Genomic DNA, 22604 nt, shown 5'->3' on the forward strand with positions numbered 1-22604 from the left:
CATCTTATCTTAGTTTTATGCTTTTCTGTCAACATAATGCATTTTATAATGATACTCTAGAACTTAGATTTTGTCTTCAGCCTACTTAATATTAAAGATTTTGTTAATGCTACTGAGGTTTTTGTCCATCATGTCCATCCAGTGTATTATTTTTGACGTGTGTTTTGTGAAATACTCTTAAAGCTTTATTATTACAGTTGTCTAGGAAAAATCATTATGTTTGGAGCTTTAAATGCTATAGGCTTTAGTTTCTCTGATAGAACAATTGTGTCTCAAATAGGAAGGGTAATTTAGTTTGCATGTTTATGTTGCTTTTTGGTAATATGTTGCTTTTAAAGCATTCTTCAAAGACATCAACTCCTCTGTAATGTATCATGGTATGTAAGAATGACTGACATTTCTTAGTAATCTTGTTATGAAATAAGGACCAATACCTCCAGGAGATATTCATAGATGATTATTATTTAATTACAGAGATTACATAAATGTATGCAATTTCTCCATTTTTATTTGAAATCTTAATGTGGTGAATCATAGAGGATGCATATTGCAGAGAACCTATATACATGATTTTTGTATCATGATTTCTGAATCTAAATATTTATAGTTGTGATTTTAACTTTTATTCAGAGCTTTTCTAATACCTCTAGTGTATAATTATCATAATGACTAGCCACTTGGAGAAAAGTCTGTGTCTTAGCTTTTAAAGTTTTAGATATTTAACCTGTTATATTTTCCCTTTTTAATGTTTTAACCTTTTGAGAGATTAAACCCAAAATCCATTCTTTGAACAAACATTTGAGTATCTGCCCTGTGTTATGTAAACCGATGTACAAAGATGCATAAAATATAGGTCTCTGTTCAGGAATCCCTGGGCAGTTAGGAGAGGAAGACACATGCTAAAAGTAATGGCTGTCATCCTTGCAAAGATAGAGATGGTTGCTAGGCAGGACAGGTGGGAGGGCGCGTCACCAGGACCAGATTGCCGTTTTGGCCTCTTACTGTGAAAGTATGAACAGGAGTCACCTGGGTGGAGTGGGCAAAGCAGATAGACACGCTGTTTCCGGGATCAGGTAGGAATAGATGAAAGGGATTGGGTGGAATCAAACTAAGAGTTGATTGGGGAGTGAAGTGTGGCAGGTTAGGACATAGGACCGCGCTGTCAATGGAACTCTGATGTTGTTGTGTAAGGAGTTTCTTGTCTGGTTTTTAACTAGAGGTAAGGTATCTCAGAGAGGGCAATGGCACCCCACTCTAGTACTCTTGCCTGGAAAATCCTGTGGACGGAGGAGCCTGGTAGGCTGTGGTCCATGGGGTCGCTAAGAGTCGGAAACGACTGAGCAACTTCCCTCTCACTTTTCACTTGGAGAAGGAAATGGCAACCCACTCCAGTGTTTTTGGCTGGAGAATCCCAGGGACGGGGGAGCCTGGTGGGCTGCCATCTGTGGGGTCGCACTGAGTCGGACACGACTGAAGTGACTTAGCAGCAGCAGCAGCAGCAGCAGAGTATCTTTAAATTAATGTTTGTCTGAAAACTTCCATGTACAGTTTTGATATGGCTCTGAGAGAAACAGTAGGAGACCAGAGGTCAAAAAAGAGATTAGTGTTCTAGATCCCTTGAGTGGTGTTCAACTTAGCAAGGAAGGAGGTTTCATTTGTCAAGTACCATGTGAGGGATGTCACGATCCTTTGGATCTGAGGGTTCAAGAGAGGAAGGGTCAAGACTAGCAGGTTTCCAGCACAGGAGACAGCAGTATGGTTTTACTGCCCACAGTCATTTGGAGATTGAAGACGGGCGGTTGGCTGTGGGGAGAAACACACAGTGTCTGAGGTGACTCAGGGATATCCCATCTGATTGAAAACGAAGTATAATGTAGAAGTTGAAAGTGCCTTAAAAATATCTAGTCAACTGTGTTTTATGTTGACTGTATTTTGTTACTTGTAAATAATGAAAAGGAAGAAAAAGATAAGACTAACTCATTGGTCAAGAAATGTGACATAGTTGAAAGATAAAATTCATACACGTCACATACAGAGATACCAGTAAATTAACACTTTCAAGAAGTGCAATTTAAAATTCTCTGTTCCAGTTGGGACCTCTAATAGCAAAAATTATCGTCACTGACCTCAAAGAACTTGAGACATGTTCAAGTTAATCTATGTGGTTACTCACATAGATCTTTGGACATAGTTTACTGTCTTTGTATATATAATTACTGAAGAGCACCGAGGACATTCTTAGATGCTCTTTAGTTTATACATCAGACGGCCCTGAGCATTCAATTGTATTTTATTCACGTAGAACTTGAATGCACCTTTCTTTCTTCCGACTGTGGTTTCGTCTTTATTTAAAAACCAGCAGAGAAAAGTTAATCAAATACGGTTAAATTGTCTTAACTATAATGCGCAAATAATGTAATCAGGTAGAGCTGATGAAGCTTAGGTAATGGCTTAATGGGGTTTCTATCTGTTAAGTAGTCACAGAACCATTTTGTGAGACACCTTTTTTTTCCTTATGATGCCAATCTTAGATGTTTGAATAAGCCCCAGAGTTTCCTAATATTCCAAACATTTTACTCTTATAATTAGCAACTTTTCTTTCTACAGCACTTTTCCTGGCAATGATGATAGTTGTGGTGATTTTTTGTTTGTTTGTTTCCTTTGATTTTAGTATTGATTCAGTCTTTAAGCCATTCACTGAGTCTTACTGAGTTCTCTGAATAAGATTAACATCTCATAATCCATTTTATTTTAAAAAAGTTTTCATCCTATATTATAGCAGTTGATCTTTATGAAATTATCAGTAAGGTAAAAGTATGAGGTGAGATTCTTCGTATTTTACTCATGTGGCGATAGAACATTGTCCCTGACCCAGCTGGCTGTCATTGAGGTGGGAAGGGCTCCCAGAATTCCCTGAGAAGCCTTTTCCTGAAGCCCTTCTCCCACCCACTGAGGAACACACACTCCCTGGGACGGCTCTGTCTTCAGTCACGAGCCGCCAGTCCCTGCTGAGTGCAGGCATGGCTGCCACGCAGCTCTGAGGACAGCTTGTGGATCAGAAGCGCGCCCCTCTCAGCCTCCCTGCAGGCACTGGGGTCCTGCCTGCTGACCAGACACACACTGCCATGTCCATGGGACAGAGGAAAAACTATGCATTTGACTTTTATCCTGGTTCCTAACATCCTTGTTACATGATGAGTGTCTTTGTACGCCAACGAGATGACTCAGGGCAGACGGGAGCAGGGCCAGCTTGGGGAACTTCAGGATGGGGGCACTGGTTGACAGAAGTACCAACCAGGAGGTTAGAGGGACACATGTTTCAGCCCTCCCTCCCGCCTCCAGGTCAGGCAGGAGAGCCCACGATTGGGTTGATCGCAGCTGTGTCGTGAGGCTTTGCTGAAATGAAGAGGCACAGAAGCCTTGTGTTACAGTGAACACGTGGGTGCTCCGGGAGGCTGTGCGTGCACTGCGCCTAGAGAACGTGGAGCCTCATGCAGCCCTCCTTCCGTGTTCTTGCCCTGGCATGTCTTCCATTTGGCTGTTCCTGAGTTCGATCCTTTACAATAAAAGCTGTAGTAGCAAGTACAGTACTTCTGCAAGTCCTATGAGGCATCCCAGTAAATTATAGAAAATAAATGGGGTGGGGGGAGTGCATGAGAACCCTTGAATTTATCGTTGGTTAGAAGTACAGGTGATCCCCGTAACTTGCCCTCTCAAGTGAGGGCAGTCTTCATGGGACCCAGTCCTTAAACATGTGGGTTCTGGACTAACTCCAGTAAATGAGTGTCAGTGAACTGGGAGACACCGGTGGTTATTGGAGAAGTGGATGGTGTTGGAATGCTGTATTAGATATCAGAAAAAATTAAATAATCCACTTATGTTCCTTCCCAGTGTTTGCCTTGTGCTGTTTGTTACATGGGAGTTCCTCAGACTTATTTGTCTTTTTTCTAGATATCTATCTGCCAGATTTGATGTGTGTCTGTGTGTAGTAAAATCTGATCAGTGATTTAATCATAATATTTTAAGTATGTGATTTTGTTCAATAGTGTGTTAATACATTTAATTTAAATGTTAATTAAAAATATAGTTTATTTGTCTTCCAACCATCCATCTATCCACAGAATACTTAAGTGTATTCCTCTGGGTTTAGCTGTATGTGGATTACTTGTGACTTTTACTAGGCACGAATGTATACAAAAAAAACACTTTATTATTTAATAAACAGAGTTTACTTTTTCTCAGAGTACCAGTAAAGAAAGTTTGAAATTTGTTTCCCATGATACTCAAAGAACCCCTGATATCTTTTCATTCCTGATGTAGGTGACCTTGGACAAGAGAGCAGAGTTTTCCCATCTTTTCTTTGTACATTTTTCCCCTCTCAAAAGACCATCATTTTGAAAAGTGCTCAAATTATGTTGAAATAGATTTAATTTTAAAAACTTCCTCTTTGTTTGCCATCTTTTTCTTAATTGGCTGATTATTTTGTATTGTTTATGGAGGTCAAGGACTTTGATTTTCAACAAAAGACACTTCTTATATGTGGTTTGTGTATGTGAGCTTTACCAAAATTTTCCTGTTTTAAAAAATCTTTTATTTTCTTCATTTCTGGAGTTAAAAATTTAAAGGTTTTTAAAACTTTAAGTGAAATTCACCTTTCCTTTATTTTCGTGGATTTTTCATTATTATTGTAAGGTTTTTCATGTGTTTTGTTTCTAGAATATTTTACTTTTTTATATTATAATTTCGTCCTTTTAAGGCATGTAATATTCTCTCTTTTAGTTTCTGTAGAAACCCTGGAAAAGAACTTGAAGCAGATGGGAAGCCAACTTCAACAGCTTGAGAAAGATTTGAAAATCTTTCCCCCTTCTGAAGACTTGCATGATAAGTTTGTGACAAAGATGTCCATATCCTTTGATGTCTAAATAACTTTAAATTACTAGTCAATTAGGAATACAATTTACTTAACCTTTTAAGTGTACTTGCATAACCAGAAATCACTCTATAATGCCCAACTATAGAACATTTATCCTTTACCTTCTTGCAAGAAAATTTATCAACGGTTTTGCCTATAGTGAATAATACAGAGATTTATTCTGTTAATTTCATTCTTTTTCCTTTTTATTAATCTAATACATTCTCATTTCCCTTCCATATGCCCTATTTCCTTCTGATGTTCATGTAAATTGAAAGGATAGGAAGATTCAATTTGAGGAAGTTTGAATTTAATATCATGTTGTGATATAGATACTTTTGAAATGGACCAATACTTTTGAAGCAGATGAAGACTTTATAAACTGGTGTGACTGTCAGCTTAATTTCAAAAATGAATTTTTGCATATCAAAACTTAACTCATATTCGAGAAACTTTAAAATTTCTTTTAGAAATACTACACTGTTCCAAAAAGCAAAACTGAATTATCACAGTTTTATTGGTATAGGTATTTTCCTGACCCAGATTAAATTGACTAATACATGTGTGTATGTATGTATGTAGATATGCATATATATTTATATATATAAACTAATAGCATTAGGATTGTCCTGCTTAATTTAAGATCCTTTGAATTTCATTATTTTGGTTTCACTAACTTTGTCGTGGGAAGTGAAAGTCGCTCAGTCATGTCCGACTCTTTGCTACCCACCCCATGGATTATACACTGGAGTGTGCAGCCTTTCTCTTCTCCAGGGGATCTTCCCAACCCAGGAATCGAACCTAGGTCTCCCACATTGCAGGCAGATTCTTTACCACTTGAGCCACAAGTGAAGCCCAAGAATACTGGAGTGGGTAGCCTATCCCTTCTCCAGGGCATCTTCCCGACCCAGGAATCAAACCAGGGTCTCCTGCATTGCAGGTGGATTCTTTACCAACTGAGCTATCGGAAGCCTCATTTTGTCAGTGATCTCATCTTTAATGAGTAATTGAAGTAATAAACTTTTTTTTTTAATTTACAGAAACTAATGTTGAGTTGCTCTCCAAACCATTCTGTGAAATTAGAGATTTATATCTTTTGCCTTACAATAAAATATTACAACTGTACATCTTCAAAATCCCATATGAGCTTCAGAATTCCATATGAAAGGATAACCCACTTCTAAACAAGCACTTATAAGTAGATATTCCTAATATTTTATTTTAAACTGAGATACTTAAAATAACTACTTTTCCTCTTTTCATTTCTTCTTCCCTGAGATTATCACAAAATTATTATTTGGCTTGTCATAGACTTTATTGTACTATATACTTTCAGCTTAATTGTGAATTAGTTCAATTTTAGCTTTCTGCACCATCTCTTTTGGGAAATATCATAAAAAGTCACTCCAGCAATAATCAATTCAGGGTAATGTGTTTGTTTCCTTTCATATGTTTCCTATCCACACAGTTTCTTCTTTCATTAGGCAGGATGTCTTTATCACTACATTTGAGAAGGTTGTGTTTTGAAAACTGAGGATGAAGTCTGTGTTTATCCAAGGTGTTTGCCACACCTTCTCCTTTGGCAAAGTACTGTTAAGCCTAAATATGTTATTGTAGAATTACATGTTGCATCATTCTTAACTCCCCCCACCCACCATTTTATCATGTTACAATGTTCATATATGACAATATTGTGATCATTAAGAATTGTTCATTGAGGCACTTTTTATTGTTCCGTATAGATAGAAAGCATTTTTGAAAAGGTTTTATTTGCATACAATTTATATAGAAAGCATTTTTGAAAAGCTTTTACTTGCATACAGTTTCCAGTAATACATTGTGCATGTACTAATTATGAATCTCAGTTATCTGGAACATAGGACCTGAAATAAATTCTTGAGATTGGAATAAGGTTAGTAGAATCCTGCTCAGCAGACAATTCAGGACCTATCCATATTTGTGTTCATATGACATAGAAGCTGAATGATGTTGGCTTATTGAAAGGTATGCAGCTCATAAAAAGCAGCCAGCAGGAAATCAGAAACAGGAAGGATGAAGCTTTGTTGGAAACAATTTTTCATTCTGAGTACAATTATACTCCATGGACAAGAAAGCTCCTATATCCTGTCGCTAAATATCACAACCTAGATGCCTCTAATGAACTGATTAGCATTCATGTATCTCTTGGAAGTCAGATATATGAACAGTTGGTGCACTTTGCTATTGACAAAGCTTATAATCATAAATATTCTTTGCTGAGATTAGATTGCACTCGGTTGCTTTTCATCTTAGACATACCAGTTTCTAAGTAATTAAATTCATTCATTGCAAAGCTTTGTTTACTTTAATTAGGACTGACAACAAGTCAGATTTTGAATATTAAATACATTTATACAGATTTTATTAAAATGGCAAATTGTGAGCTTCTTACATCTAAGAAAATGGAAGAATTTGAGGACTAAATGCACAGTAAATAAACCTATGTTTAACTAAAGTTGGGGTTATTAACACTGGCAGTTTGTTTATGTTTTAAGTATTAGTGCTTATTAGTTGAAAGACATATCAAATGTTTGGTTCATCAGTCAATTCTGAACGAATATGTGTGTTATCAAAGTTATTAATGGTTCATTTATGCAAATAGATATTTAGATTAAACAATCATGATTTGCTGAACTATTAAATAATTTGTTAATTGTTTTCTATTATAGTGATACAATTTTGTTGTAATTTCATGAAATTTCTTCAGTAGCACTCAATTATAGTATATTGTATTTTTATTCTAGCAGTACTTGTTTTCTTTACATGCATATCTTAATATCAAAAAATACAAAATTATATTCTTTAAAAGGCATACAGAGTTATTTCATTATCACATTGACTTTTTAGTAATAATTATCCTACTTTTCAATTGCTAAGTCTGGTGAGAAGTGTAATTAGAGTAATTTCACTGTAAGTATTTGCCTGAAAAATTTGTTCCATGATTTGTGGTAGGATCAACCAATATTGTTACATAATCAATATAAAGTATTATCTGTAAGGTGTACATACTTCTTAAATTCTTTGTCCATGAGAAACTGGGAAAATGCCAGGATTAGTGTCATGCGATGCTTGTTCCTTTCCTTTGACCTTTACTTTTGGAATATATCTTATTTTAAGGAAAAATAACAAATAGATCCTAGCACATCACCCTCAGAATTCTCCTTGCACAAGCCTTTGCATTTCTCTTTTCTCTGTGTCCCACTGTCTCCCAAGCCTCGTAGAAAAATCATTTTGCTTAATATTTTTGTATTTGCCATAGAACTTACATGACAAGTTATTTGTCACTTTTTCATTTTTCTATTCTTTAAATTTCTTCTTTGTGATCACACTTTATTTTCACATTTTCTTTTTTGCTGTCCCACTGTATAACAATATTTTGGACACTCCAGAAATTACTAGGTAGATGCTAAACTGTCCCAATAAATTCCTTGAGAGGAAAACTTGCATATGACTTATATCTATATTTCACAGTGCATAAAGCACAGAATTTTTCTGGTAAAGCAACTTAGTACATTTTAATTTAATTGAAGTGTGATTAGGAAGTAAAATGGAAGAGTGGAATGAGTGAAATGTAAACTTGCATAATACATGGTCCATTTGCAAGAGTGGGAAGTTAGGTAATTGAGTGATTTGTAAGAGCAGATTTTTTTCTCTTAAATTAGTCTTCTTTCCTCCTTTTTTTTCCCCTGCTTTCTCTCACTTGTTTTCCATTTAACACATTCTCAACAAACTTTAAAGACTTGGGTTAAAATATCCTTCTCTTCATCCTCTGCACAGCCTCAGATCTACAGTGATCTCTTCCTTCGTAGAGGTCTTGCTACATTCACCATGTTGGGCTTGATAGGCAGGCCTCGGTCACTGTCACTTTCTCAGCCAGGAGTTCCCTCACTACCTTGCATAAGTTAGGCTCTGTCACTCTGTTCAACATCACGCACAAATGTTTGTTTTTATCACCCTTATTACTGTCTGAATATCTCATTCATCTATTTACTGTCTGTCACCACTCTCTAGAATGCATGTTTCATGGAAATGGGGACTTTGCCTACCTTTTTAGCCAGGGTTTTCCCTTGTGTCTAGAAGAGACGTTCTCAGTGGGGCTCGATGAGTACTTGTAGATTAGCTGACTGCCTGGCCGTCTGGGTCCCGGGTCATTGAGAAGATCTGTTGGGTGTTAGATGTTTAGTACCAATTGAAGCTGATCCTTGTGAGGTGATTAATGGAAGTTAAAGGTATCTTAGGTGGGGAGGTACAATAATATGCTAATAAAGGTAGAGTCTATTTGTGCCGTATTGCTTGGGAATGAACAGAACTTGTTTAAATCCCAAATCTCAGTCTGACTACTCAGTTGGCCAAAACTAAACATATGTTGTTCAATGTATATGAACACAGATCTGGTTCTCTTGTACCTTTCAAATGGGAAAATTCCACTGGGTCAAGTAGAAGTTCATCAGAATATTGCCTTAGTCTTGATAAAGGAAAAGAAAATAGATTTCAGAAAAGTATCATGTAATTGGATATATATTAATATTTCTGTAATGAATTTTATCAAACTTTTGTTGAATAACTTGTCTTTCTCTAAAGCTCTTTATAAATATAGGACTTGTGCTGGGGAAAAAATAAAGCCTTGTTACTACTACAGTTATGGGCATTAATTTCTAACTGGAGTTCAACAATTGGCATGAGAACACCTGTGTTTGCTTTTTCTTTCAGATGATGATGATTTTTTTTTTTAATCTGAAGGTTCTGCTATCTCTTAATGAGCTAATACCTATCACTAGCCTCATTAAAGTAGCCCTTTATTCCATTCTATCAGATAGTCATTTATACTTCCGAGAATTTATTTGGCTATTTCCAATATCATTGCAATTCAGTCACAATCTTAGCATTTTTTGTCAGTAATTCCACTATTTAAAGTTGCACTTCATTTCCTTTGGGAGCAAATTGTCATATAGATAACAATGATAAGAATATTTAAAACTCTAGCTGTTGGAACAAGACCATGTAATTTCCATGGTTTTGGCTCTTGATTCTCTTTCATATCACATGATTTAATGGAATTTTGCTATTTTTATTAAGTATGTCCAGGCATATTTCTGATATTTTATTAACTCTTGATTCTTACCTAAAAATCTAAGAAGTGTTATTGAATAATAGGGCTTTATTTTAACTTATTCACCAAGCTGATTCCTGTAAATGGGCATATTCCTAGGTATTAGAAAAAAATTCTTAGTGTTTGTGGAGTACCTGTTATTACCTATGGCTGATTCATGTTGGTGTATGGCAGAAACCAACTCAATATTATAAAGCAGTTATACTACAATTAAAAATAAATCAAAAAACAAAAACCTGAAAGCCTTGTAAGTCATGATGAGGCAAAATAGGAGTACCTGTAGAACATACAATTAGGAATACCCACCATGGAGTACAACCTGTTGTCCAGGGTAACTAGTTTTTAGGAACTCTGTTAGCTCATAACATTGCATCCAAATTGTATGTGTCTGTGTATGAATGCATGTATGCACAATTTTATGAAGAGAGTTCCATGATTTATATCAGGCTTTTTAAAAAATTTATTTTGTAATTGGAAGAAAATTGCTTTACAGTGTTGCATTGATTTCTTCCATACAACTTTGAATTAGTCATATATGTATATATATATATATATCCTCTCACATCAGACTTTTGAGACTTCTTATCTTTCCTACCACAATTTAAGAGTGATGACAGTAGAGTGAAATTAGTCATCGGTACCAATACAGTTGCAAATGATTTTACTTAATACAACATCTAGAGAAAGGGCAGACAGTCACAGGTGATTAGCCCCCCAAATGTGGCAAGTTGCTCAGTTGTGTCTGACTCTTTGCAACCCCATGGACTGTAGCCCACCAGCCTCCTCCGTCCATTGGATTTTCCAGGCAAGAATACTGGAATGGGTTGCCATTTCCTTCTTCAGGGGATCTTCCTGACCCAGGGATTGAACCAGGTCTCCCACATTGCAGGCAGATGCTTTACCATCTGAGCCACCAGGGAAGCAAGAACAAAGCACTACTAGGGGATTGAACTAGAAGGACAAAGAAAGAACTTCGTTGCACAGAGTACAGTGGACTGCAAGTGCTGTGTATTCAGTGGAAAGTGGAACAGATAATCACTCTTAGTTGCAGAGATTAGACAAGGGAGCTTCATGGAAGAGGAAGAATTGAACTAAGCTTAGAATGATAGGTTTGGACAAGCAAAGGCAGAAAATGATTTCTCTTTTAGACAAGAGTTAAGGTGGCTCAGATGGTAAAGCATCTGCCTACAATGTGGGAGACTCGGGTTCAGTCCCTGGGTCAGGGAAGATCTCCTGGAGAAGGAAATGGCAACCCACTCCAGTATTCTTGCCTGGAAAATCCCATGGATGGAAGAGCCTGGTAGGCTACAGTCCATGGGGTCACAAAGAGTCGGAGACGACTGAGTGACTTCACTTCACTAAGGCTATATAAATGATCCATGTGGATATAGTCTCTATTTTGGACATAAATTTTAGTTCATAGATTGAATAAATGAACCAACATTGATTTCTGAACTTGGTAGATAAATAAAGGGATGCTTACTGCACATTAAAAATGAATCAGCAAAAGTTCCATGTAATGGTAATTTCTGAATGCATTTGAAATGTGATTTCTATTTACATAAATTCACTTCACCTATTAGCATTTCACAAATGTGGTTGTTTCACAATATGGTATATGGAGATACATGTATGTATTATTATAATTGCTTATGATTTTGTGATTTTAATCTTTTGTTCATCCAAGGATGAAAAATGATACTAGGTATAAATGCATTGACTGCTAGTCCTGTTTTGATCTAGATTTTTAGAAAGTATAAGGAGACATTTGAATATTATTGAAACTACTGAACTATAATTTTAAATCATATTATGAGATCTGATAAGATAGGCAAATTAGAAGAAAAATATCCTAGAACCCAGTCGTAGAAGCAAAATGTTAAATATTTAAATATTTAACTTTTCTGATTGTTTTACCACTGATAATTATGAATCACAGTGAATATTTCATCACTGTACAGTATGGATTGAATTGTAAGAACGGTTAACTATTAGAGCTAGTTTTGGCATTTTGGAGATGTGTAATAATGGCTAACAATTAAAACATATTACTTAAGGATTTTTTTCCCCTAAAACATTTCTTTGTAAATTTCAGAGTACCTTAACTATAATATACAGCTTTGTTATCAGTGCAAAAGAACAATATGAGAAACTTTCAAAATTACATGAAAACATGGACAAGTTATACCAGAATATAATGGTGTACTATGCCGTCGACGTCAAGAAGGTGTCCGTAGAAGACTTCTTGACTGATTTGAATAACTTCAGAACCATGTTTATGGTATGTTAAAAATCTTAATTTGTTTTTTAAAAGTATATCTATATTACTTCATTTACTGTTTAGTAATTTATTCTACTCCTGTTGTCTGTAGTAAAACTTATACGTTTTCAGATATAGAAAGTTAGCTTTAAAATTTTTAGATTTTTAAATCTATTGAAAAATATGTGTTTTGTTCTTTTTTGGGCCTTCCCAACATTAAGTTGTAATCAGAAATTTTGATTGAAAAAGTGACAAATTCTGAAGTTTTTCATAAAGACTCCCCTCCTGGCTGATTACAAAGCACTTTTGTAATAAGTTTTGGGCTCTGAATTTGTTTCTTTATGCTTAAGATCAATTTTTATTTTTGTGGTATAATTTCACCAAATTCTGTAGAGTTTTTATGAAGCTTTTTTCCCTTTTCTTTTCATAATGCATTGTACAATAAGCTACCTGTGATTTGCCTTTGAATGGATTTTACGTTCCTAGGGTTTCCTTTAGATGCTTTAATAGGGAGGTCAGGTCTCTGATGTGGAATCCTTTCATTTAGGCATTAAAAAGATCTTTTGAAAAGTATTAGCTGATTAAATGGGGGAAAAAACCCACACACATATTAAAGTGAGAAAGCATTGTTGTCTCCCTAGGGAAACCGGTGATACATTTTCATTTCTACAATGAAAAATTACATTGTTCGTAATAGATGGGTGAGTCACTTTTGTGTTTCAGCAGATGTTTATGGGGATTAAAAACTTCTGAAGTATAAAGAAAAAAAAGGTTGAATTTAAAGAAAGTTGAATTTATTTTTAATTTCAGGAAAGCTTTATTGCTGAATTTATTGGACTTAGTTTTAATCATCTGGTTATGACTAGATAGCCTTTCAATAAAAAGTCAATATTTTAAATGAAAATTGGTTCACAAGTCTAGTTTACTTCCTCCATAAATTCACAGTGTTTTTCAAAATTATTTTTTCACTAGCAGAAAAAACTTTGACTATTGGATATACTTATGTGCCTATATGTGTGATATACTGCATAATATGCTACTTTAATTTTTATGTTTTATGAGTCAACATGGTGTAGTAGAAATAGTGAAGGCTTTGCAGTTTGAGAGAACAGCATTTGGATTCCACACCAGTTAGATGACTATAAATACTTTTAACATTTTTGAGCCTCAGTTTCCATATTTGTAAAAGAAAATGTTCATTCTTTTCTCATGATAGTATTTAAGTACTAAATGAGATACGTATTAAGTATCACAGCTCTTGGTACATGGTAGTTGCTTAATAAATTATTATGCCATGACGGGTTAACTCAGTAAACTTGAGGTAGTCAAACCCTGCACATTTCAAAGAAATTGCTGGTCCTTGACTGGCTCTGGGGAGAACAACTGTAAACTCTTGGAATATCCTGCCCAATAAAGCAGTTTTGTATACCCAGGACCTTGGGCCAAGCTAGATAGTTATGCAAAAAATGTGATTTATTGTGAACACTTGTTTTTGTTCACCTGGGGCCTTGGGCCACACCGTGTTGGCTCATCCTCTGTGTGGTGTTGAAGACTGAGGGGCCAAGGTCGTTCATGCTGGAGGTCTACGTTCTGGTCTGCATGACTGACCTCCTCAATAACTCTTGGTATCAAGGCTTGGTTGAACTTCCCTTCTTGCCAGTACATCGTATCACATGTGTTGTAACATGTCCTTGCTGGAGTAATGAAACTCTACTGGGAGAAGACAACTGTGATTTCAGTCTGTCTTTTCCCTGTAAGAAGCTGTGACAGCGAGTTTCTGAGTTCTGTGGCTCCCTCCAACAAATTATCAAACCTGAGGGTGGTCTTGAGGATCCATGACACAATTATGCATAAAATTATTAAATAATAATACCCATCAGATACTGAATATTTTCTGTGAACAAAATAGTTTTCCAAATGCCTTACATGTATCAGCCAGTCTCCATGATAACTCTGCATCCTTTTGCTGTCTCTATTCCCCACTTGAGCAAATGAAGAAAGAGACCAAGTCTGTATTGTATGGTTTTGAATCACATCTAATTCCACATCTGCCTTAGATCTGGTAGGATTTCTGTGGGTTACTTAGCATCCTTAATTAGTAGGTGGTGGGCAGAGGGAAAAGAGTTTGAGTGGAGAAAGGTTCAAGGTGGAGGGTGATAAGGTGAGAGCTATACTTTGTTTCAGAGTTCACATGGCTCCTGGAAGTAGCTGCTACCATACACTTCCTACATACACAGACATGCACACACATGCTCATATTCACATTGTACTAAATTGAAATCGTTAGAGCTAAGTATAAAACACTTTATTTGAATAAATAATCTGGAGAGGGAATTTTCTTTAGAATAACCATAAGCATAAAGAAGACTATAAGGGAAGTACGATTTTGCAGGCAAATTTTTTCTTCCTTTTTTTATGATTAGAGTCCTTGAATTTTAGACATTGTGTCATTTTTTTTTTTTTAATTGGGAGAAAAGTGCTGTACAGTAGACATTTAGAAAGACCACAGTGTCAAGACTGATAGAAATTACTATTAGGTATTACTGATAGATAAATGTCTGTTTGTCAGTGTCTTCTGATCTCTTAGGTTGCTGTTAAATTCCATATGATTCAACTTCAGAAACTATGCTAATTTCAGGAGTTAGTATGAAAATACTAGGGATAGATGTAGAACTTTCATATGTTGAAGGTTGTTCTGGAAAATCACATTAATACAATAGACATCTAAGCTGCTTCCATTTCCTAGCTGTTGTAAAAAGTGCTGCAGCGAACACTGGGGTATTGAAGTACATGTGTCTCCTTCAGGTGTGGTTTTCTCAGAGTATATGCCCAGTAGTGGAATTGCTGGGTCATATGGTAGTGGGGTTGCTGGGTCATATTCCTTGTTTTTTTAAGGAATATACATACTGTTCTCCACAGTGGCTGTATAAATTTACATTCTCACCAACAGTGCAAGAGGGTTCCCTTTTCTCCATATCCTCTCCAGCATTTATTGTTCATAGATTTTTAAATGATGGTGATTCTGACTAGTGTGAGGTGATACCTCATTGTAACTTTAATTTGCATTTCTCTAATAATAAGCAATGTTTAGCGTCATTTCTTGTGTTTTTTGGCAATATGTCTTTGGAGAAATGTCTGTTTAGGTCTTCTGCCCATTTTTGTATCGAGTTGTTTGTTTTTCTGGTATTGAGCTCCTTGTATATTAACGGATGTGTTTAGAATCTAGAAAGATGGTACTGATGAGTTCAGGGCGGCAGTGGAGACACAGACACAAAGAACAGTCTTGTGGACCCAATGGGAGAAGGAGAGGGTTGGACGAATTCAGAGAGGAGCATGGAAATACATACACTACCATATGTAAAATAAATGCCCAGTGGGAATTTGCTGTGTGACATGGAGAGCTCAGCCCAGTGCTTGGTGGCGACCAGAGGGGTGGGCTGGGGTGGGAGGTGGGAGGGGGGTTCGGGAGGGAAGGGACATATGTATACCCGTGGCTGATTCATGTTGATATATGGCAGAAACGAGTACAATATTAGGAAGGAAATATCTTGCAATATAAAATTTTTTTAAAATACACTAGGCAAAGATACATATTTTCTCTTTAAGTTACTATTAAGATACGTTTGCACTGTTAAAATGCTTAATATGTTAAAATATGTTCACATTGTTACATCATTCACAGGCATTCATGACCCTGGTCATGAATGAGCAGGAAATTCTCCTAAAGTGGAGACCTGTCTTGAATTGCACATAAGAAGTTGGAGCACTCATTCTACACCTGCCCTCCTCTACAGCAGCTTTCCATGGAGTGTTTGCTCTGGAGTTCAGGCCACTCTGCTTATTTTTCCCAGTGCCTGGTGCACTCGCTCCATATTTTGCCTGGCTGATTTATTGTACTCACCCTTCTGATCTCTGCTTAGACTTTTCTTCATCTAGTATCAGATGCCCCCAACTACAGTGGGTAACATTCTCTCATAGCTAACATATCTACTGTCAGTCAAGTGCCAGGTACTATTCTATCATTTAATCCTTACAACAACAAACAGATGTAGTATGTGTACTGTGATTATTCCCATTTTACAGATGAGGAAACTGAGGCTTAAGAGAGATAGTGACTTACCCATTGTTACACAGCTAACAGGTGACTGAATGGGGATGCTAGTCCAGGGAGTCTCCCCGCTGTTACTAGGATTTCCCATCTAATGTGTATAGGAAGAGCTGTTCAGCTTCTTTTCTTTCGCCTTCCCTCTGTCCTTCCCTTCTTCTCTCCCTTGCCTCTTCCTTCTTACCTTCCTCTCTGAGGCCCTTTTTGCATTAGTTAACAAAGGGACGTCTGTTCTTGTCTGCTCCCCAAGCCCTAGAATAACAGGGAAGCTTTCATGACCTTGTGGCTTCCTCTGAGAAATAGCTGTTAACTGTGACAGCAGTTTTGCCCCAATCTTTTCTAGTTGGGGATTCTCAACTAAGAATCAATTTATTATTGTTATTTTAGCAATCTGTTGTGGGTGGTGTGCTCATTGGGAGTAGTATCTGTTTAGAACTATTGATCAGCTACCAAGAAGTAGGGAGTAAGCTTCCATTGTAATGTTTTAGCTTTATTTTTCTTAATATCTTCAGCCAAATACAATTGCCACTGATGGAGTTCCTAGGACGCTGTACTAGATGCTTTTCATGTGTCACCCCACTTATTTTCACAGCATTTTAGTGAGGTACAGAATGTTACCTGGAGGAAACTATGGGCTGGAGGACAACAGTCCATGCCTTAGCAGAGCTGCTTCAGAATTGCCATGCATGGGATTAGACAGAGGGCTGCCTTATTCCACAGCATGTATTTTTCTCATTTTTAATACCATTTCTAAGTACTTGTTCATCAGAGAGTTTGTAAGAAAAGTCAAAATGTAATTTTTAAGGGTGTTTTTGATAACTTACTAGAGGGAATCATCACAAAGCATTCTTCATTTCCTCACCCCTTCATAGAATAACTTTCTGTTTACATTGACGAGTGCATGATAGAAAAATGTGTGCAGATCTGGTACTGTTTCAGAGCATAAAATGTTCACTTTTAAAATTAAAGGCCTATTAATGCAAACCCTTGTGGTGAGATGAGGGTTAAGGGGAGGGGTAGAGAGTCAGTACCTCTCTGTAATGGATTTTTATTTCCTGTAGGACTGATGTGGGGAATAAAGTTCAAATTGGAGGCACTCACTGCAGGCTGAGGGAATTGGTGGCCCACCAGGCATGAGACTTCACCAAAATTTGTGCCTTCAGTCACGTACTGTTTCATAACAATGATTGCTTTCCACTTTGGTCTGGTTTCAAACTCATTGTTATATGCCATTACCAATGGACCTGTTATGAATAGGGTAAAACGCTTCTCCAGGATGAACTGATGAATTTTAGTCAGATCTGAAAAGAACCCTCTTGTCCATCTTTATTTTATCCAACAGCTGTAGCATGCTTGTGTTTGTTGTTAGAGGTTAAGACTAATCTTAGTTTCTCTCATTGGTCACTGTGACTTTGAAGAATATGTTTGTCCTGGTCCCACTTCCCACTCATCTTCACATTACAGAATTTTGTTCAAACTGCTTTTACATCCTTAGGCTCAAATTACATGGTTTCTTCTTCAACACTCTCATCTCTTATCCTGATAATGCTTAGGTTCTTTATCATTGAAAGGTCTTTTGCTACTTTCTTTCTTTAACCAGAATTAGTAGCACATTGAAACAACACTCTTAACTCCTTGAGCAAATTTCACCTTACACCTCATTTATATTGCTAAACATTGCATCTTCGAGAGATACATCTAAGTGCTTTTAGTTCTTAGAATTCCTGTATTTGTCTTCTTATAAGTAACATGTTTCTAAAAATTTTATTTTGAAGAATATATCATTTTTCTGTTTTAATAAGACATAGCTAACTATGTAGATATTCCCCAACAAATATTCCCTTCCATCAGGAAACTTCCACAAGCCTCTTATCCTTGTCCATCAGACAACAGACAGAAAGAAAACCACACTTAGGGAAAACTAACCAAACTGATCACATGAACTACAGCCTTGTCTAACTCAATGATATGAGCCATGCTGTGTAGGGCCACCCAAGATGGATGGGTCATGGTGGAGAGATCTGACAAAATGTGGTCCACTAGAGAAGGGAATACAAACCACATCAGCATTCTTGCCTTGAGAACCCCATGAACATTATGAAAAGGCAAAAAGATAGGCCACTGAAAGATGAACACCCCAGGTTGGTAGGTGCCCAATATGTTACTGCAGAAGAGTAGAGAAATAGGTACAGAAAGAATGAAGAGATGGAGCCAAACCGAAAACAATGCGCAGTTGTGGTGATGGAAGTAAAGTCCAATGCTGTAAGAACAATATTGCACAGGAACCTGGAGTGTTAGGTCCATGAATCAAGGCAAATTGGAAGTGGTCAAACAGGATATGGCAACAGTGAACATCGACATTTTAGGAATCAGAGAACTATAATGGACCAGAATGGTGAATAGAATTCAGGCGACCATTATATCTACTGTTGTAGGTGATGAATCCCTTAGAAGAAATGGAGTAGCCCTCATAGTGGACAAAAGAGTCTGAAATGCAGTACTTGGGTGCAATCTCAAAAATGACAGAATCTTCTCTATATCTGAGGAAAACCATTCAATACACTGTAATCCAAGTTTATGCACCAACCACTAATGCCAAAGAAGCTGAAGTCGAAAGGTTATATGATGACCTCCAGAAACAACACCAAAAAAGATGTCCTTTTCATCATAGGGGATGGGAATGCAAACTTAGAAGTCAAGAGATACCTGGAGTAACAGGCAATTTTGGCCTTGGAGTACAGAATGAAGTACTAACAGAAATTTGCAAAGACAACACACTGGTCATAGCGAACACACTCTTCCAACAACCCAAGAGATGACTCTACATGTGGACATCATCAGATGGGCAATACTGAATTCAGATTGATTATATTTTTCTCATCAGAAAATGGAGAAGCTCTATACAGTCAGCATAAACAAGAACAGAAGCTGACTGTGGCTCAGATCATGAACTCCTTATTGAAAAATTCGGACTTAAATTGAGAAAGTAGGGAAAACCACTAGTCCATTCAGATATGACCTAATCAAATCCCTTATGATTATACAGTGGAAATGACAAATAGATTCAAGGGATTAGATCCGATAGAGTGCCTGAAGAACGACAGAGGGTGGTTTGTGACATTGTATAGGAGGTGATGATTAAAACCATCCCCAAGAATAAAGAAATGCAAAAAGGCAAAATGGTTGTCTGAGGAGGCCTAACAAATAAATAGCTAAGAAAGGAAGAGGAGCTGATGGCAAAGGAGAAAACGAAAGATATACCCATCTGAATGCAGAATTCCGAAGAAGAGCAAAGTAGAGATATGAAAGCCTTCCTCAGTGATCAGTGCAAAAAATTAGAGGACAGCAATGGAATGGGAAAGTCTAGAGATCTATTCAAGAAAATTAGAGATACCGAGGGAACATTTCATGCAAAGATGGGCACAGTAAAGGACAGAAATGGTATGGACCTGACAGAAGCAAAAGATAGTAAGAGGAGGTGGCAAGAATACACAGAAGAACTCTACAAAAAAGATCTTCATGACCCAGATAACCACGATGGTGTGATCACTCAGCTAGAGCCAGACATCTGAGTAGGAAGCATCGCTACAAATAAAACTAGTGGAGGTGATGGAATTCCAGCTGAGCTATTTCAAATCCTAAAAGATGATGGCAAGAAAGTGCTGCACTGAATATGCCAACAAATTTGAAAGAGTCAGCAGTGGCCATACTGGAAAAGGAAAGTTTTCATCCCAATCTCAAAGAAAGGCAATGCCAAAGAATGTTCAAACTTCCTTACAGTTGTGCTCATCTGACATACTACTGGAAGAAACACAAGCTGGAATCAAGATTACTGGAAGAAATATCAATAACCTCAGATATGCAGATGACACCACCCTTATGGCAGAAAGTGAAGAGGAACTCAAAAGCCTCTTGATGAAAGTGAAAGAGGAAAGCAAAAAAGTTGGCGGAAAGCTCAACATTCAGAAAACAAAGATCATGGCATCCGGTCCCATCACTTCATGGCAAATAGATGGAGAAACAGTGGAAACAGTGTCAGACTTTATTTTTTAGGGTTCCAAAATCACTGCAGATGGTGATTGCAGCCATGAAATTAAATGACGCTTACTCCTTGGAAGAAAAGTTATGACCAACCTAGATAGCATATTCAAAAGTAGAGGCATTACTTTGCTGACTAAGGTTCGTCTAGTCAAGGCTATGGTTTTTCCTGTGGTCATGTATGGATGTGAGTGTTGGACTGTGAAGAAAGCTGAGCACCGAAGAATTGATGCTTTTGAACTGGGTGTTGGAGAAGACTCTTGAGAGTCCCTTGGACTGGAAGAAGATCCAACCAGTCCATTCTGAAGGAGATCAGCCCTGGGATTTCTTTGGAAGGAATGAGGCTAAAGCTGAAACTTCAGTGCTTTGGCCACCTCATGAAAAGAGTTGACTCATTGGAAAAAACTCTGATGTTGGGAGGGATTGAGGGCAGGAGGAGAAGGGGACAACAGAGGATGAGATGGCTGGATGGCATCACAGACTCGATGGACATGAGTGCGAGTGAACTCCGGGAGATGGTGATGGACAGGGAGGCCTGGCATGCTGCAATTCATGGGGTCGCAAAGAGTCAGACACGACTGAGTGACTGAACTGAACTGAACTGAACTGAACGTACTAACAAAGTAATGCTGAAAATTTTCCAAGTTAGGCTTCAACAGTACGTGAACTGAGAACTTCTAGATATTCAAGCTCGATTTAGAAAAGGCGGAGGAAGCAGAGATCAAATTGCCAACACGCGTGTATTATAGAAAAAGCAAGAGAATTCCAGGAAGACATCTTCTTTATAGACTATGCTAAAGCCTTTGACTGTGTGGATCACAACAAGCTGTGGAAATTTCTTCACGTGATGGGACTACTAGAGCACCTTACCTGCCTCCTAAGAAATCTGTATGGTTAAGAACAAACAGTTAGAACCAGATATGAACAGACTGCTTCCAAATTGGAAAAGGATTATGCTGAGAATGTATATGGTCACCCTGCTTATTTAACTTATGTGCAGAGTACATCATGAGAAATGCTGGGCTGGAAGAAGCACAAGCTGGAATCAAGATTGCTAGGAGAAATATCAATAACCTCAGATATGGAGATGACACCACCCTTATGGCAGAAAGTGAAGAGGAACTAGAGAGCCTCTTGATGAAAGTGAAAGAGGAGAATGAAAAGCTGGCTTAAAACTCAGCATTCAGAAAACTAAGATCATGGCATCAAGTCCCATCTCTTCTTGGCTAATAGATGGGGAAACAATGGAAACAGTGACAGACTTTATTTTCTTGGTCTCCAAAATCACTGCAGATCCTGACTGCAACCATTAAATTAAAGGACACTTGCTGCTTGGAAGAAAAGCTATGACAAACCTAGGCAGCCTGTTAAAAAGCAGAGACATTACGTTGCCAACAAAGGTAAGTCAAGTCAAAGCTATGGTTTTTCCAGTAGTCATGTACGGATGTGAGAATTGGACCATAAAGAAAGCTGAGCACCAAAGAACTGACAGTTTTGAACTCTGGTGTTGCAGAAGACTCTTGAGATCCTTTGGACTTCAAGGAGATCCATCCAGTCCATCCTAAAGGAAATCAGTCCTGAATATTCATTGGAAGGACTGATGCTGAAGTTGAATCTCCAATACTTTGACCACCTGATGAAAAGAACTGACTCATTTGAAAAGACCCTGATCCTGGGAAAGATTGAAGGCAGGAGGAGAAGGGGACAACAGAGGATGAGATGGTTGTATGGCATTATTGATATGCTGGACATGTGTCTTAGTAAGCTCTGGGATTTGGTGATGGACAGGGAGGCCTGGCGTGCAGCAGTCCATGGGGTCACAAAGAGTTGGACATGACTGAGTGACTGAACTCAGCTGAACTATGTAGACCTTTTACGTTTACCATATTATATATTCATGTATAGAACTGATGTGCTTACACTTAAAGCCAGACTTTTTGGTTCATGTAACTTTTATCCTGGTCACATGCACATTGTCTTTTGGGATGTTGATGTACTGGGAAAAATCACTAGGCATCCTGCTTTATAAATAAGTTCAAAGACCATATATATCTGGACACCTCAGTTTAGGCTTAGGGTTTTGAGATCAACAGAAAGCAATCCCTGCCTTTTTAAAGGAATTTCTGTTGGATACACAAAA

The 22604-nt window shown here is 37.4% G+C and overlaps 1 protein-coding gene across 4 annotated transcripts in view; it reads left to right on the top strand.

Moving 5' to 3' along the window:
• The window catches only part of DIAPH3 (diaphanous related formin 3), a 563626-nt gene that overhangs the window by 341010 nt on the left and 200012 nt on the right, over positions 1-22604 (top strand). For all 4 annotated transcript variants that reach the window (XM_068984294.1, XM_068984295.1, XM_068984296.1 and 1 more), the window contains 2 exons: positions 4780-4904; positions 12178-12342. In XM_068984294.1, the coding sequence (XP_068840395.1) occupies positions 4780-4904; positions 12178-12342 (290 nt within the window). The remainder of the gene's footprint in view (positions 1-4779; positions 4905-12177; positions 12343-22604) is intronic.

This window comes from Capricornis sumatraensis, chromosome 12 (genome assembly GCF_032405125.1).
Source record: "Capricornis sumatraensis isolate serow.1 chromosome 12, serow.2, whole genome shotgun sequence".
NCBI lineage: Eukaryota > Metazoa > Chordata > Mammalia > Artiodactyla > Bovidae > Capricornis > Capricornis sumatraensis.